The sequence below is a fragment of the Epinephelus moara genome, chromosome 2 (assembly GCF_006386435.1).
Source record: "Epinephelus moara isolate mb chromosome 2, YSFRI_EMoa_1.0, whole genome shotgun sequence".
Taxonomy (NCBI): Eukaryota; Metazoa; Chordata; class Actinopteri; order Perciformes; family Serranidae; genus Epinephelus; species Epinephelus moara.
In genome coordinates this window covers 11,974,692-11,989,401 of record NC_065507.1, presented here as the reverse complement: position 1 = coordinate 11,989,401, position 14,710 = coordinate 11,974,692, and the positions used below count along the sequence as shown (strand labels likewise).

Sequence of the window (14,710 nt, the reverse complement as noted above, 5' to 3'; positions counted from 1 at the left end):
AAAACACCAGGAGAAAGTAGAGTCATGCCTCCGTCTTTCCCAAACCCACGACTAATTAGCTCTTTAAGCCAAACATATATCCAACAACTGTACACCCAGACATAGAAACCTGAGCTTAGCATTTATATCACCAGGAATAAAATGAGGGCAGACCGAGTATGTGATGCACACACACACACACCTTGTTTTCTTCTATTTAGTTTCCCTTGTACACATTCAGAATTGTAAAGATCCTCTCCTCGGTCCAGATATAAGAAGAGAAAATGAGTATCCCGGGGTAAATAAACAGGATTTCACTTTCAGTATATTCTGTCATGTGGAATAGAGAATGAGATGCAGACTGCCCTGCTGGTTATATCACATTCAGTGTAACCGGGCTCTGTGGACAGGCCCACAGGCTCCCTCTGCCTACTACAGCTACACCCTTGACTTCAAGGCAGGCATTAAAATGGAGGGGTGGTGGTGGTGGTGGTGGTGGTGGTGGATTACGGGGTTGAGGGAGGCGGTATGGAGTGTGTATGTGTGTGTGTGTATGCGCGCCTTTGGGGTGGGGGATGCTTTAGTTTAACCCTGTATTTTCTGCAACCACTGACAAAATGTTGCCTTTTCTGTCTCCTATCCACACATTTGTTAAACCACTTCAATCAATTTAAAGGTGTGATTTGAATTAAACCAAATAAAAGCCTCGTTTACGCACTTAAATGAACGCAAAACGTGCGTCATTGGATGTCCTTGTAGATTTCCATTCCTACAGGGGACAGGAGAAATACCCCATTGGTTTAATTCAAGCCAGGTCTGGTGTGTAGTGCGGTATGCTGAGAGCACCTGCACACCAGCAGACAGCGCTTTCTGTTTGAGCCGGTACATCTCCGTGCGTAAAAATGTTATCCTAGGTGGCTCGGTGCGTCAGGTGCAGCTCATTTCCTTAATGCAAATGCCCCACTCACTGTGTGCTCTCACACTCTCACCTCCAGTAGTACCTTGCCCTCAGGAGCGACCGGTAACCGCCTCTGCTCCTTTAAGGCAATGAGGAATTAAAGCGTCTGCAGGGGCAGGGAGAGGGTTATTCTGTGTAATGCTCAGAGAGTCAGTGTGGTGCGATTAGAGAGCGGCAGCGGGGAAGATGCGCTTGCTCGCCTCTTGCTGGACGCTCAGAGGCGATGAAGATGATCTGACTTTGGAGTCTCAGAAAAAACCTGTTTTTCATTCTTATTCTACCACCCTCTCCCCCCTCTTTGCTTCTTTGCTCTTTTAGTTACTTTAATTTTCTAACATTTTATTTTCTCCCCCTCCTTAAGGATGATCCGCCGGTCAGTCTTTTATTTAGGAAATCGGAGCTTTTTGGAAAAAATAGTTTAGCCTTTTTTTTTGGTTTGTTTTTTTCTTTTGCATTCATTTTTTTTGTTCCAGGATCCGCTCGTACCCGGCTCTGACTCAGCATCACACACCTGGGCTTCACCCCTTCAGCATCCTTTTGAATAACAGGGAGAAGCAGCAAGACGCGGAGCAGAGGAGGAGAGTCTGAGCACAGCTCTCCCCAAGACAATCACAGAGGCGCATTTATGTTCCAAGCGCAAAGAGAGGGCTCAGGAAAAAAACAGAAATCAGAGTGTAACGAAAAAGTAGGAAGGAGATATTAAAAGTAGAGACTCGGACCGGTTTACATCAAGACAGTGGCAAATGTTTAACCTTACCCCAAGCGCACAGAAGAGAAACCCAGGGAGGCACCGGTCGGAGGAAGAAGAGAAAGCATAGCTTGGGGGGGATTGAACGGAGCAGGGCATGTGGATATTGGCTTTTATCTTTTTCCAGAGCATCTTGAATGGTAAGTTTCACCGGCTCATCTTTTTTTTATTAGTGCTCATTACCTATTGCACAAGGCAAATCAGCGGTAGACAGCTAAGTGGCTGGAGAGGGAGGATGGAGGTCACCTGTGACCCACATGAAATGGATTTTATATGGTTGTCAAAAGGCTGACACCGTTGATAGAGGGAGAGAGACGGGCGAGGCATGAATTGCGTTTTAAATCCTTCAAGCTCTCCCTACAAACCATTAGACACATCTCTGGCCTTCACATATACATCCTGAGCCAGATGAAAGAAAACGGGTAAATTGTGTTTGTTTGGACCTGAATTTAATTAATTGGCTTGATTGTTTTGGCTGGATATGATTTTATAGGTGCAAGTTTTAATTGTTCTTATTTGCATTCAATGAATGTAATCTGTTTCTGTTTTTATTTGACGCCTAATGATACTTATTCTGTCACAACCTTGCTCCACTGTGGCCCTTAGTAATAAGTGACGTATTTGATATAATGGACATTTGGTTTAACCCCTTCCCCCTCCCCCACAGTGAGCATATTTTTCAAGTTTAAAGTGGCCTAAATGAATGAAATGCATTAAAATTGTCTATTTATGCACATATTTAAGAATCAGTAATCCATATTTTCATTTTGAGCGTATTCGGTGGAAAATATTCAATTGTATTTATGGCTCTGTCAGAATGTTTCCAGCATCTACACGTCCAATTTTGTCTCAAATTTGACTGCAGCTTTATTTTATTTCACATTTTATATTTAGTTTGTAGTGAGAAAATTAGCACCATTAATACAAATTTGTCATGTTACAAATTTAAAAAATAAAATTGAATAAAAAGTGTTATGTTGGTGATGAGACACATTCCACAGAGGTCACATTTTTGCACAAAATGCAAAAGTAGTTCACAGAAAAAGAAAAAATGTGAAATAAATTTTCCATTCAAATAGCCGAAAGTCTCATTCTCCATTTAAATACTGTATTCAAACACCCAGATTTGGTTGTGCGTCTTGTCTGTGTTTTCTCGCACACATGTGTGTTTGCGAGAGTGCATGTACACCAGTGCACACATGCACGCGACTGACACCACGCACGCATATTTGTGTGCTCATATAGTGTATCTATAATCAATAGCAGAAAATTGATACAGTTTATTGCATTCACTTATTGGCCAGAGCCCCTTCTACAGGGAGGGATTATGGCTGACTGGGTGTGTACAAAAACAGGGGAAGAAAAAAAAAGGGAGAGTCGAAGAAGGAGAGGGAGAAGGAAAGAAAATGGAAACATGTCTGTGAGAAAACATCAGGGTGACAAGATGGGGATTGTTCACGTAGTGAAACAAAATCAAGCCCCGCGGTTGGCTGCATTTGTATTAAAGGGTCAAGAAAAAGCTGAATTCACGAAGCAAAAATTTGGGGATTTGCAGGTATGAATACATTTGACCACATCAATGGGGCTGTGATATGATATGGTGTGTCCCCAAAATGGATTTTCCCTTCTGGCTGGGATGATAAAATAAGGCTTCGAAATGGATTTTTGTTTCTGTGTCGTCGCTTTTTCAGTGCCGAGGCAACCCTCAGTCGGTACCGTTTATTGACACTGACTCCATATAAAATGGTATCTCTCTCAGCCCAGCTTGTGCTGAAACTCATAAAGGAACAATAAGGAATCCTCATTAATCATAATCATCTGACTCTGACATTAGATCAACTGCCATGCAAGATTGTGTCCGTTTATTGCATAAGGGATTATTGAGGAGGCCTGTGGCAAAACAACTGATAGGGATTAAGCTGTAAGACGGCATTGAGTGCAGACATTACACTTTTTGTGTTTTGTCGTTCGCGCTGCAATCATGGAGTTTTCATCACTCGCTGTTTGCGTCGTCATTTGATTTGATTCCTCCATCACTGTACAGGAGCACAGCTATACGACTTTGTCCTCTGCGGTTGGATGTTTTGTTGATTATCATGAAAATGAGGCGTTCGTCGGCTGAGCAGGCGTTGTCAGAATGAATGAATGACCTTGTAGATAGAAACCAGCACAGCGATTGGATTCCAGACAATTCTTGCTGTTTCAGAGTTGGGCCTATCACATGCTCACTGGCCTGTCTCTATGGTAACCTCCTTAATGGGTGTCAGGGGCTGCGTCCGAAAACGTTCACTCAAGGGGGTAGAAAACTATATGGTGTGCTGCTGTCTGGTGGTATCAAACATTATTCACACCGCTAGAATCCATGGTGCTTGTTCACTATTTGGCAGGATCATTGTGTCCACATGTTTGGTGTAATAATGCTTCTAAGACAAATCGGGCACCACTACAAAATGGCAGACCCAGGAAATAGTAGACTACATATGGAAGGATTTTGGGCATGTATATGGGAGTCTGGCTGTTGTCGTAAACTGAGTTGACCCAGAAGTACTTGATTAGGAGCTAATCACATCCTGTTACATCAGTGTCTCCATACAGTGGGTGACAAATGTCCAAATGGCAACCAGTATTCTTTTCCACATTGCATTCTGGTCATTTCACTGTAGTTATGTGAGCTTAATGAACTCAGCAACGGATTGGAAAATAGACATACACCAGCACAATGTTCACAAGATGTCAAATTTTAATTTCTTTACTCATGGAAATCATTGCAAATTATACCAAAAGGAAGCAGGAGACAGCCACAGCCACGCTCAAGGTTTCAAAAAACAATTAAAAAGTTAAATCTGACATGTTCAACAGCCAAAGGGGCACATTATTTTTTTGTATTCTATTCAAGATTCATGCTTTCGCTATTCCCTGTGCCTATCAAAGCAGAATCTATAAATTCAGTCATCAGCACAGGAGAGGAAACATATTAAATATCTCTCCCTGAAAGCTGCCTCTAGGCAAAACCACAGCAAGCTAAACTGGCCTATTCAAATTCTCATTGCAAAGATATAACGAGACAAGGCCTCTCGCACAGTCCCCACGAAGAGGGCAATGATTTGTAGACATACACGCAGCTTAACCTGCTGCTCGTGACTTAAAAGGGCTTATCTGGTACGTCTTCAATAAATGAACATTTACACGAAGGTCAGAGGATCACGCAATCAAATTTTGATCTCAATTAGCTGTGACATTTCTCGGGGTAAAGGCAGATCCACTTTGAAATAAGGAAGCTCTTCCAAAGCATCTAGCCCAGTGTAGCTTACAGTACAGTAAATAGCTGCCAACATCAGTTAGCCTGCCAATTTTACATGACCCCACATTATTAGCAACCTGAAACACTGGATGAAAATGCTACAGGGACCGGGGTGGATAGATAGATTGAACTTGGCTGCGAGTAGAACGGGGGAACTGGATTTGTGCATGGCAATAAATCTACATGAAGGCAATGAAGGCAGCGCGCTGATGAGAGCCCCATTTGTTGGAGCTGCGAGGTGATTCTCAAGCCTGTGTAAAGATGTCCAAAGATCAGCGGCCTCCCTGTGGCCACAGTGGCCGTGCACCGCTCCGTAAAGCAGCGGAGTGAAACCTGACCAGCCGCATGGTGCACTCACAGCCATTAGTCTGTTTACTAATTACCAATTAGGGTTTGGTTGCAGAAGCAGTATCACAGCTCATGAAATTAAATTACCCCATGAAAACACGTTGCGTACAGTCAAGTGATAGATCATCTTGTGCAGTCTTGCTCTGATATGAATATCTAATAGGCTAAATTAAGTTTACAAACCCACTTAACTCTTGCTCACTTGTGTGAGTTATAAGAGGGTTTGTTGGGTTACATTCTGAACTCAGTGTGTGATTCCAGTTGAAAGGGCTGCTAATGTTGGGTAATGGATACCCTGATGTGTGATCATAATAGATATCCCCTAGTTCATACATCCCAGCTGTATAATGAGGGCTACTCTACTGTACCGTACCTCCTCGAGCCTGTCTAGCTCTCTAATTAGGAGCAAGCTTTGGCGACTGGTGTGTATGTGTGTGTGTGTGTGTGTGTGTGTGTGTGTGTGTGTGAGTGCTGCGTTTCACCCAATGTAAAATCTAATTACCAATCACACTGTGTCTGTCTGGATTCCACTGAATCAGAGGTGTAATTGCGCAAGCCCGCGTGTAAATGTCTCTTGCATTAAAATGTTAACGATATCATTTAGCATCTGCAGGGAAGAGCAGAAAAGCCCTCAGCACCCAGATGTAGGTGTTTGATCATGCGTGCAAAGTGAGGTTGTAGTACATCTGGCGGGGGTTTCCCTCTCAGACAGGGTTCTCAGTAGAGAGGATGTTTTTAATTCACTCAGCACCTGTCAAAGTGACATGTTATATTACTGTGCTGCGCTGCACAGGTACTGTAGCGGAGGAACTGGTGTAAAAGGTTTATTTGACAGTTTAAAACAGACCAAGTCAAGAATTAGGCGCTTCTTCTCTCCTGAGCAGGAGTGCTTCTGTCTTGAGTTAGTTTTAAAGATTTTATGGAGAAGAGCGGAGAAGTTTAGAAAACGCCTACCTAAGACACGAGGCATCTTGACCTACGACTAACAGTCCCTCAACTCTTTCCTTGACCCAAAACTCAGGGTCGTTGTGTCAAGATGTACAGTGTGATGCTGATCCTTTTAAAGCTGTAGTTGGTATCTTTTTAATAGATAACTTTTTTCATATTTGCTGAAGCTGTCACTGTCTTCACACAGCACTACATGAGACAGATACTTGTAGAGCTTCTAATGGCCTCACTGTATGTGATCAAAAGCAACCAGTCAGAGCCGAGGAGTCTCTAACGCAGCTGTCATTCATGTCAATCACTGCTCATGAGCTGCGGTCAAACTAGGCAAATACAAACCAAGATTCTGCAACTGTATTGTGTATTTCTCACCTCAGATGTTTTCAGAAACATATTTTCCATCAGTCGACTACTTCAACTTGACGGCCAGGTCACAAGCGTTCTCATTTCACAGCTAAACAGTACACTAAAATATGTTTCTAAAAACATTTGCGGTGAGAAATACGCAATGCAGTAACAGGATCTTAATTCATATGTGGTCAGCGCTGCCTAGTTTGACAAGCAGTAGTTGATGTGATTAACAGCTGTGTTAGAGACTCCTCAGCTCTTATTAGTTGTTTTAGGTGCGCTGCGATAGATCCTAGCATGTGCAATTAGAGGCAGTAGAGGGACATCAGGAAGAGGGACATGATTTTTTTCACAGACTGTCTGTCTCATGTATTATTTTTCATAATATAGTGACAGTTTCAGCAAATATACAGTTTCCTAAAAGTTTTCAACTCTAGCTTTTAAAAAGAACGACACACTAACCCAGCATGCAATGCTCGCTTTATCTATTACACCAAATTTGTGGTAGTGTTTCTTGTTTTTGATATAACTAACAGTGTCAAGATTATGACCAATCAAATAAGGTCTGCACTGACAACACAGAAATGACAAAGCTTCAGTATCATTAGATTGAAAACCGACTACTTACTGATAGTTCCACTTAATCACAGTTAAAAACAATGTTTGCAGGCTGATTATCAGGGGTTGGCGATATGGAAACAATCGTTTATCATGGTAAATGCAATTTTATCGCTAATCAAAATACAACAGTGAAGGTGTGCAAATCTAGAAATATTAAATGGATAGCTACCACAGTGTGGGCAGTATGGCAAAATCTCTGATGGCTGACAAATACATATTGTTTCATGGTATATTTCATCATAGACTCTTAACCTTAAGTTGAATTTGTTCTGTCTGCAGGTGCTGGTGATTGACATACACAGAATACAGAATACAAACAAACAACAACAACAAAAAAAACAACCCGCAAATCTTTCGCCCCTCCATGTGTGTTGTAATCCAAGCTTTTCTGTGACATGATCATATGGTGATAACGGGCGGTTACCACTGATCATGGTGATGGGGTCGTCAAGGAAGTGTAGTGTCCCCCTCTCAGGTTATCACTGTTAGCTCTATTAGCACTGTTAGCTTCTAGCCATCAGCTCAGCCACCTCCATGTTGAGAGCCGTGTGCAGACAATCCTGCCTCTAATGTATACAGCTCCTTTAAAGGACGCAACAGGCCGTTTACTTTATTGCAGCAACACTAAACCACAAGCTTTTCCTAACCTTAATCAAACAGAGTTTGTACAGGCACATAAGACCCCTGCAGTCCATGCAGCGTGCCCTCTGCTGTGTGTGTGTGTGTGTGTGTGTGTGTGTGATGCACACTGTGCACTGGGCCCACAGTCCTTGTGTTGAGCTCCCCACCACAGCTTTTGTTCATTGTGGAGGACAGGTGGCGGAGGTGTGACGAGTTTGCTATCCATCACCCACCAAGACAAACATTCACGCTGGACCTCATAAATACTGCCTCTTAATCCAGTCCTCCACATACCAGGGCCAGGCTTTGAACTCGACACACTCCGAGGCCCAAGGCTGAATTGATCCCTGCGACTCCGGCCTGGGCATGATGCATGTGCCTGATGAATTGTGGCTCACTAGCATGTCTCCCGCTCTGTCTCTTTCTCTTTCTTCCTCTCATATTTCATGGACTTCCTCTGTATGTGCCGACTTAAAAAAAAAAATCACACAGCTTTTTGACCTCTCTGCAGTTTTTCAGTCATTCCATCTTTGCTGTTCATTTCACATCGACATCCCAATCAGATTATATAAGGCAGCATTTCCAGGAGATATTTCACCATGTTTCTGATGCTCCACGGTCCGAATATTAAAGTAGGCTAAGGGATAACGGAGGAGGCAATGCTGGATAGACAGAGTGACAGAAAGACAAATGGGTCCAGCTTGGTTTCTCGACACTGCTCTTTATTTTTAAACCTGGCACAGATGCTAAGATTTAAGACCAAGTTAGTGGCGGTTATTTTTAGCCAGCCATTTTTAAAGCGCTGTCATCTTGTTGGAGTTGAGGTAAGGTGTGCGAGAGTGTGTGCATGTGTGTGCGAGGTGTGTAAAGTGGGCGCTTTATTGTGTACTTGCGGGTGTTTACGTGTAAGCACCTATATACGCAGGCAGGCGTGGGGTTTGCAGAGTGTGCGTTCTTGTATGCGTGCATACTCGCCTGTATGTGCGTTTAATTGGGGAGCTGGGTGGGTGGGTTAGGGTGTGACATGGAGTGGAGCCACAGGAGTCTGATTTATGTCCTTCTAGCCACTCATCGATCCCCCGGCCCGGTGTGAGACTGAGTGCATTGTCAATAATCTTAGCACTTTGTGGTATTCCTAGAATTCCCAGGCCTCTTCTGCTCAGACCACGGCGTGATGCTGCAGTAAGCCATCTTGTCCAAGATCAAATAAGAGGGCACAAGGCCTGGCAGCAGTGCATTTTATTTTAGGGTAGCCTAGCAGTGAATAGATCATTTTGCAGTGGCTGTGCAATTGAAAGGAAGCAGAGAATTGGATGTATTGTTTGTACAAAGGCAGGTAATTTGGACAGGGCCCTGCATGGGTCCCTAGAAGCATGTAGCTGTTTACATGTTGCTAAGTGTCCCCGTAGACTGTTGCCAGGATGAAGTCTATTATGTGTTGCTCTGTGTCTCTCTATCTAGACCATCCATCCCCACAAGTGATTATGCTAATTAGTGTTTGATCAGATGATTAAATTAAAACTCGATTTATCCAAAGTACTAAATGCTCAGAATACATTTGTGTCTGCTTGACTGGCTTCACACGGCACAAGTCCCTCGATGTCCTAGCCACTGGGGGAAAGGATGACCGGAGAGGAGAGAGGAAGGAAGAAATTGTACAAAAATACCTTTTTATTCAGGCAGTGGCACATAGAGAAGGAGGGTTGTAATAAAGCAAGCCGGGGGGCTGCAGGAGAGAGGAGGGGAGAAACAAGGAAAAGGAGAAAATAAGGATGTGTGTTTATGTGTGTGCGTGCGTTTGTGTGTGTGTGTGTGTGTGTGGCGGGGGTGGGGTAGGGGAGGGGGGTGCTGAAAGGAGCCGTGCTGTGGTCCCCTAAGTGTTGAATAAACATGCTTGGTTTAGGGAAATGGCTGCGATAAATGTTTAATATGATAAGTCCATAAAGACGGTCAAATGAGTCTGGAGTATTAAAATGAGCATGGCACGCAGCAGCAGTAGCAGCAGCTTTAAAGGAGGAGGATGAGGAGGAGGGGGGCTGATAATGGCAGGCAGAGCTAACAGGATGAGAGCAGCCAGCTGCTGTGACATCAACATTAACACACTCCACCAGCTGCTGGTCACAGACGTCTTCTGGACAAAACAGGGGCGGCGGTATATCTTCAAAGGGCAGCCATGGCCTTATAATGACATTATTACCTGTACGACATTAGTAGTAAGTGCAGTATATTTGTAAAGCGCTTTTCAAAGTAAAGTTCAAAAGTGCTGTAAAATGCGAAGAAGAAAAAAACAATCGGGTGGAATAAAAGGAGGACTTCCACTGGTGGCACGAGGCAAACCAGTGGCTCATTAAAAAGAAAAATGGGATACAGGAAACATTTATTTGGAATATACAATATAAACAACAAACCAAAGAGCAAGCTGCAACATTAAGTATCAAACAGTTACAATTACTGGGAGATGATCCTGAAAAGTTGCAGTAGTATCTAATGGCAACCCTGTTTCTACAAATTACATCTACAACAAATGCCTCCTATGATTTCAATCCAGTGTTTTAAATTAGGCTATCAGACAAGTCCCAAAATGTTCAAATATTCAGCAATGTATTTCTTTTTTTTCCCTACCATATCCACTCTTACAGTATAACATCTGCTTTTAGTGACTGATGATTGGTGGTTGTTTCAGTAATCAGTAAAAAACTTGATTAATGTTAAAGGATAACTTTGGCATTTTTCAACCTGGACCCTATTTTCCTGTGTGTATGCATCTAAAAGACTCATGTAATCAACAATATTTGAAACTGGTCCAGTATTTAGCAAGACAACATCAGCCGGCAGCCGCGCAATGAGCAGCAATGCAAGCATATGGGGCAACTGAGCACCATCACTTTAACTCCATTAAAAGTGGTTATTTGTGATGCAAACAGGCTCAGATTGTTATTATAAATGGCCGAACTGTCTCTTTACCTTTTAGTTGATTCAGTCTGTTTGTCATTGTCTCGTTAAACAGAGGTTGCGTTTTGATATCTAACGAGATATCACTTGTTGCAGGAAGACAACAGCACAAATGTGTGAGATCTGGAGTATAGTAACCAGAGTATTTTACGGAAAAAACGTATGTTAGTATTATCTGAAATATTTGTCATTGATGATTATTTACAGAGATGAGAGGGGGGACAATTGGCAGTGGATGTTTTTATTTTACTGTTTACATATTCATTACATCTTGCTGATGCTTCTTATTATTACACTATCCTCTATGTTGCTGTAACACTGCAAATTTCCCTGCTGTGGGAATGATTATCTTAGAAAATACCGTGTATATGTGCTCTTTCAATAACTAACGTAACCATTGTCAAAATTGTCTAAACCTTACCAGTCAAGAAGCAAACCCAAAGCTCCTGTGTTTAAGTCCTCTAATAATTTGTATTTTGCCATTCACTCTGACCATTTCACTCAAAAAATCATTGCCACTGGACATGATCCTGTCAGCTGTTATGTTTCCCTCAAAGCTAAGCGCTACCACAACATATAAAGTCTTTCTGTGGTCTGTCTTACACCAGTATCTTTGCTGAATATCAGTGATTTATTTTGGGTGATAAACCCTCTAAATATATGTAGATTGAGATTAATCTTAATTTTTTGGAATGAGGTGTTGACGTTTGCCTGCAAGCATGCAGTTGGTTAGGCTACATGGTGATCAGCTGAGGTGACTCACCACCTAATAATACAGACTACAAAGGCCAGACTTAAAGCTGTTTCTCACCAGTGTGATGCAAAAATGTGGGGCAGGAATATGAAAAATCTGCATGCAAATTGCCAAGATAGAGAATGTTTAAGGGGCTAATGTTAACTACACAATACATAAATTAATCAGATCCCAAATTTGTTGCTAATGCTAACTGTTGTGGCTAGCTTGATTCTGTGACCAACATATAAAGTTAGCAATATCAGCTACATCACCATCTTCATTGTATCCCAGCTGCTTAAGCAATATATTGTCCTTTAGTTGTTCGTACAATAATGGGTGTTAAGAAACCAAATAGATAAGACGTTCCCCCATGTTGACAGCTATGACCTGGAGGTATGACATCAGTTAGAACAAAGGATTTCAATTGTCAAACATATATTTCCACAGGCAAAATTGCTGAAATTGAGGTCTGTCAGAATATTTCTCCCCTGCATGAATGCTCCGCGGGGGTGTGCAAGCACTCATAAGAACCCACAAAATCATCTTTTCTAAATTTCTGTGCAAATTTTTTAGATGAAAATCAATGCTTTGTATGAAACAGCTTCTAAAGTGAAAAGGTTATTTTTGCCGCCATTTCACAAAGGAAATATGTGCCATGGGTAGCAAACAGAATCAGGTAACACAAGTGACATAATATCCTTTAGGGCCAAAGTCCGTCAGTGTCAGGTCATTCTCTTGAGCGCTCCTCATGTCGCAGTGTTGTGTTCACTGAAACCTCCGTGGACATCATCGCGTTACCTCAGCTGGCATGCAGGTGGACAGCGGTCATGTTCAGAAGGCCCTTAACCTTAATGTTTGATGACATAATAAGGTTGGTTGTCCGGTATGTGCCATGTCTTCTTGTTTAACTGAGGTAAGGCCTCTGCCAGCAGGCATCTGCACAACGAGAATGCTGCTGCTTAATCGTGTTATCACGAGAGGCTTTGTATGCTGACCATTACATTAGTTTGTAGGGGATTCAATTATATCCACTCAAGTCTCAATCAGACATGTTTAAGTATGATGGTAAATTACAAAGAGAATCTTAAAAGATAGATATCCACTGTTGACTGTAACACTGGAGCAGCGGCCCGTCATCCAAAGTATAGCATATGTCATAATGACATAGACAATGCATTACTGACAGGCGAGCCACAGCAAAACTGAGCTTGAATAATAGTCGTACAGAGGTGGAAGAAGTACTCAGATCTTTTACTGTAGCCTCCAGCGACACAAATGACATTCCTAGCTTGGAGTATGAAGCAAAGAAAATTTATACAGAGTTATAAAATGAGCAAATCACAAGGCTTTGAGATATGTTGCATTATTTGCCATATTGTTTTTGCACAGACATGTTCAGACAAAACAGTTTTATACTTAATGACACACCTGTGACATTTAAGATAAACCCATTGTCCCCATATGAGGACAATACAAAAGACAGTGGATGGAGTGGTTGCCGGACCAAAGATATGTCTGGCAAAGTAAAAAACAAATAAATCTGCACACCAAAGTCTGAGGAAGAGCCGTGTGGCTTGAAAGATCTCGAAATGGTAGCTACTTGGTGTGCGGACTTATTTGTTTTTTACTTCCCCACATGAGGAGTCTTTTATTTATTTATTTATTTATTTATTTTTTTTTTATTTTTTTTTTTTTCAAAAACTATGCAGTTTAAAGACAATGCTTACTTTTTCATGCTTATCAGGTCCTAATCTCAAATAGCAGAGATAAATTAAAAATGCATACCAAACAAAAGCTCGGGTTCCAGGGTATTAAACGTAGTAATACCACAGTGCAAGAATACTTTGCATTTAAAGTCTTACTCAAGTGGAAATACAGATGTATTAGCATCAAAATATACCCTTTAAGTACCAAAAGTAAAAGTACTCACACAGAATGGCCCATTTCAGAATAATATATTACTGGATTCTAACTGCACATTAGTCTGTAAACATCTCTATTCTTGCAGCGGGTAAAGATGGATCTCATTTTTAAATCTTTTATATGCTGCTTTGTAGCTTAATCCAGTAGTAATATGTCATCGTTAATTAGCTGATTATATTTTGTATTAATAATCTAAATAATCTGTGGCTGTCAGATAAATGAAGTGGAGTAAAACATTTGATATCTTCCTCTAAAACAAACCTCAAGTACTTAAGTAAATGTACTTGGTTACATTCCACCACTGTGGCCATAACAATACTTGAGAACAGGTAGTGGATATATTTGTTGAAATGTGATTTTGCACGAGCACATGAACACTGGATACTGTTATTAAATCATGCAGAGAACTCCATCCATCATTTGCAGATGTTTACCATGTGCCAGGTGATTCTATATTACTGCAGTTTTCTGTTCTGTTCGATGGCTCGTGGTTTGTAGCAACATTTATGTCGTCCTAAATGGTTATTTTGACGCTTAACCTTCTGTTTTCTTGATTATTCCAACAAGTTTCTCCTTTACCTATTCAGCCCTGTAGACTCACCCATTGGTCCATTGTTTCAACACATCATGCTGCAAAGCCTCTTTCAAATCAGCTAATTTTATACCATAATAAGGTCACAACATTTGTAAAGATGACAAATGTGTCAGGGTCAACTGCAGCAATATGTATAAAAGAACCATACCCTATTTGATTTGTCAGGATGTAAGCATGATATACTACCGTCAGTGAAGTGCTGGAACATGCAGATGCAGGATATATATTTGATGCTGTTTTATTTTTCTACCTTTGAAGCTACGTTGGGGAAACTCAGTAGGTGCGTCCAGAGTTTAGGGGGTTTCAGACTTGGATTTGATGACAAACCTAACATCATAATCCTTTTAATTATGTAGTGTGTCTTTACAAAAAACACTGTATACTATTTTATTGGGATATACATGACAAAACGTCATGTTTATGGTTGCAGTGATCTCCACCATACATACAGCACATCTCACTGGATTCCAAAGCCTGTCTTTTTGGCAGTCTGTGTGTTGCCAACAGTGATGCACCTCACAAGAATAGATCAACCATAAAAATATTTATAAATATATGCGCACTGTTTGTCAAAAGGATTAGCATTAGCTTTCTATAAATACATAGTTTTTCATTCTTGTTAATTAGGTTGAGGA

At 41.5% G+C, this 14,710-nt stretch overlaps 1 protein-coding gene across 2 annotated transcripts in view; it reads left to right on the top strand.

The window, feature by feature from the left end:
• Positions 1-867: 867 nt before the first annotated feature.
• dscamb (Down syndrome cell adhesion molecule b) overlaps positions 868-14,710 on the top strand; it is a 156,201-nt gene continuing 142,358 nt past the window's right edge. For both annotated transcript variants that reach the window (XM_050072287.1, XM_050072278.1), the window contains exon 1: positions 868-1,825. In XM_050072287.1, coding sequence (XP_049928244.1) covers positions 1,783-1,825 — 43 coding nt within the window. In that variant the 5' untranslated portion in view covers positions 868-1,782. The remainder of the gene's footprint in view (positions 1,826-14,710) is intronic.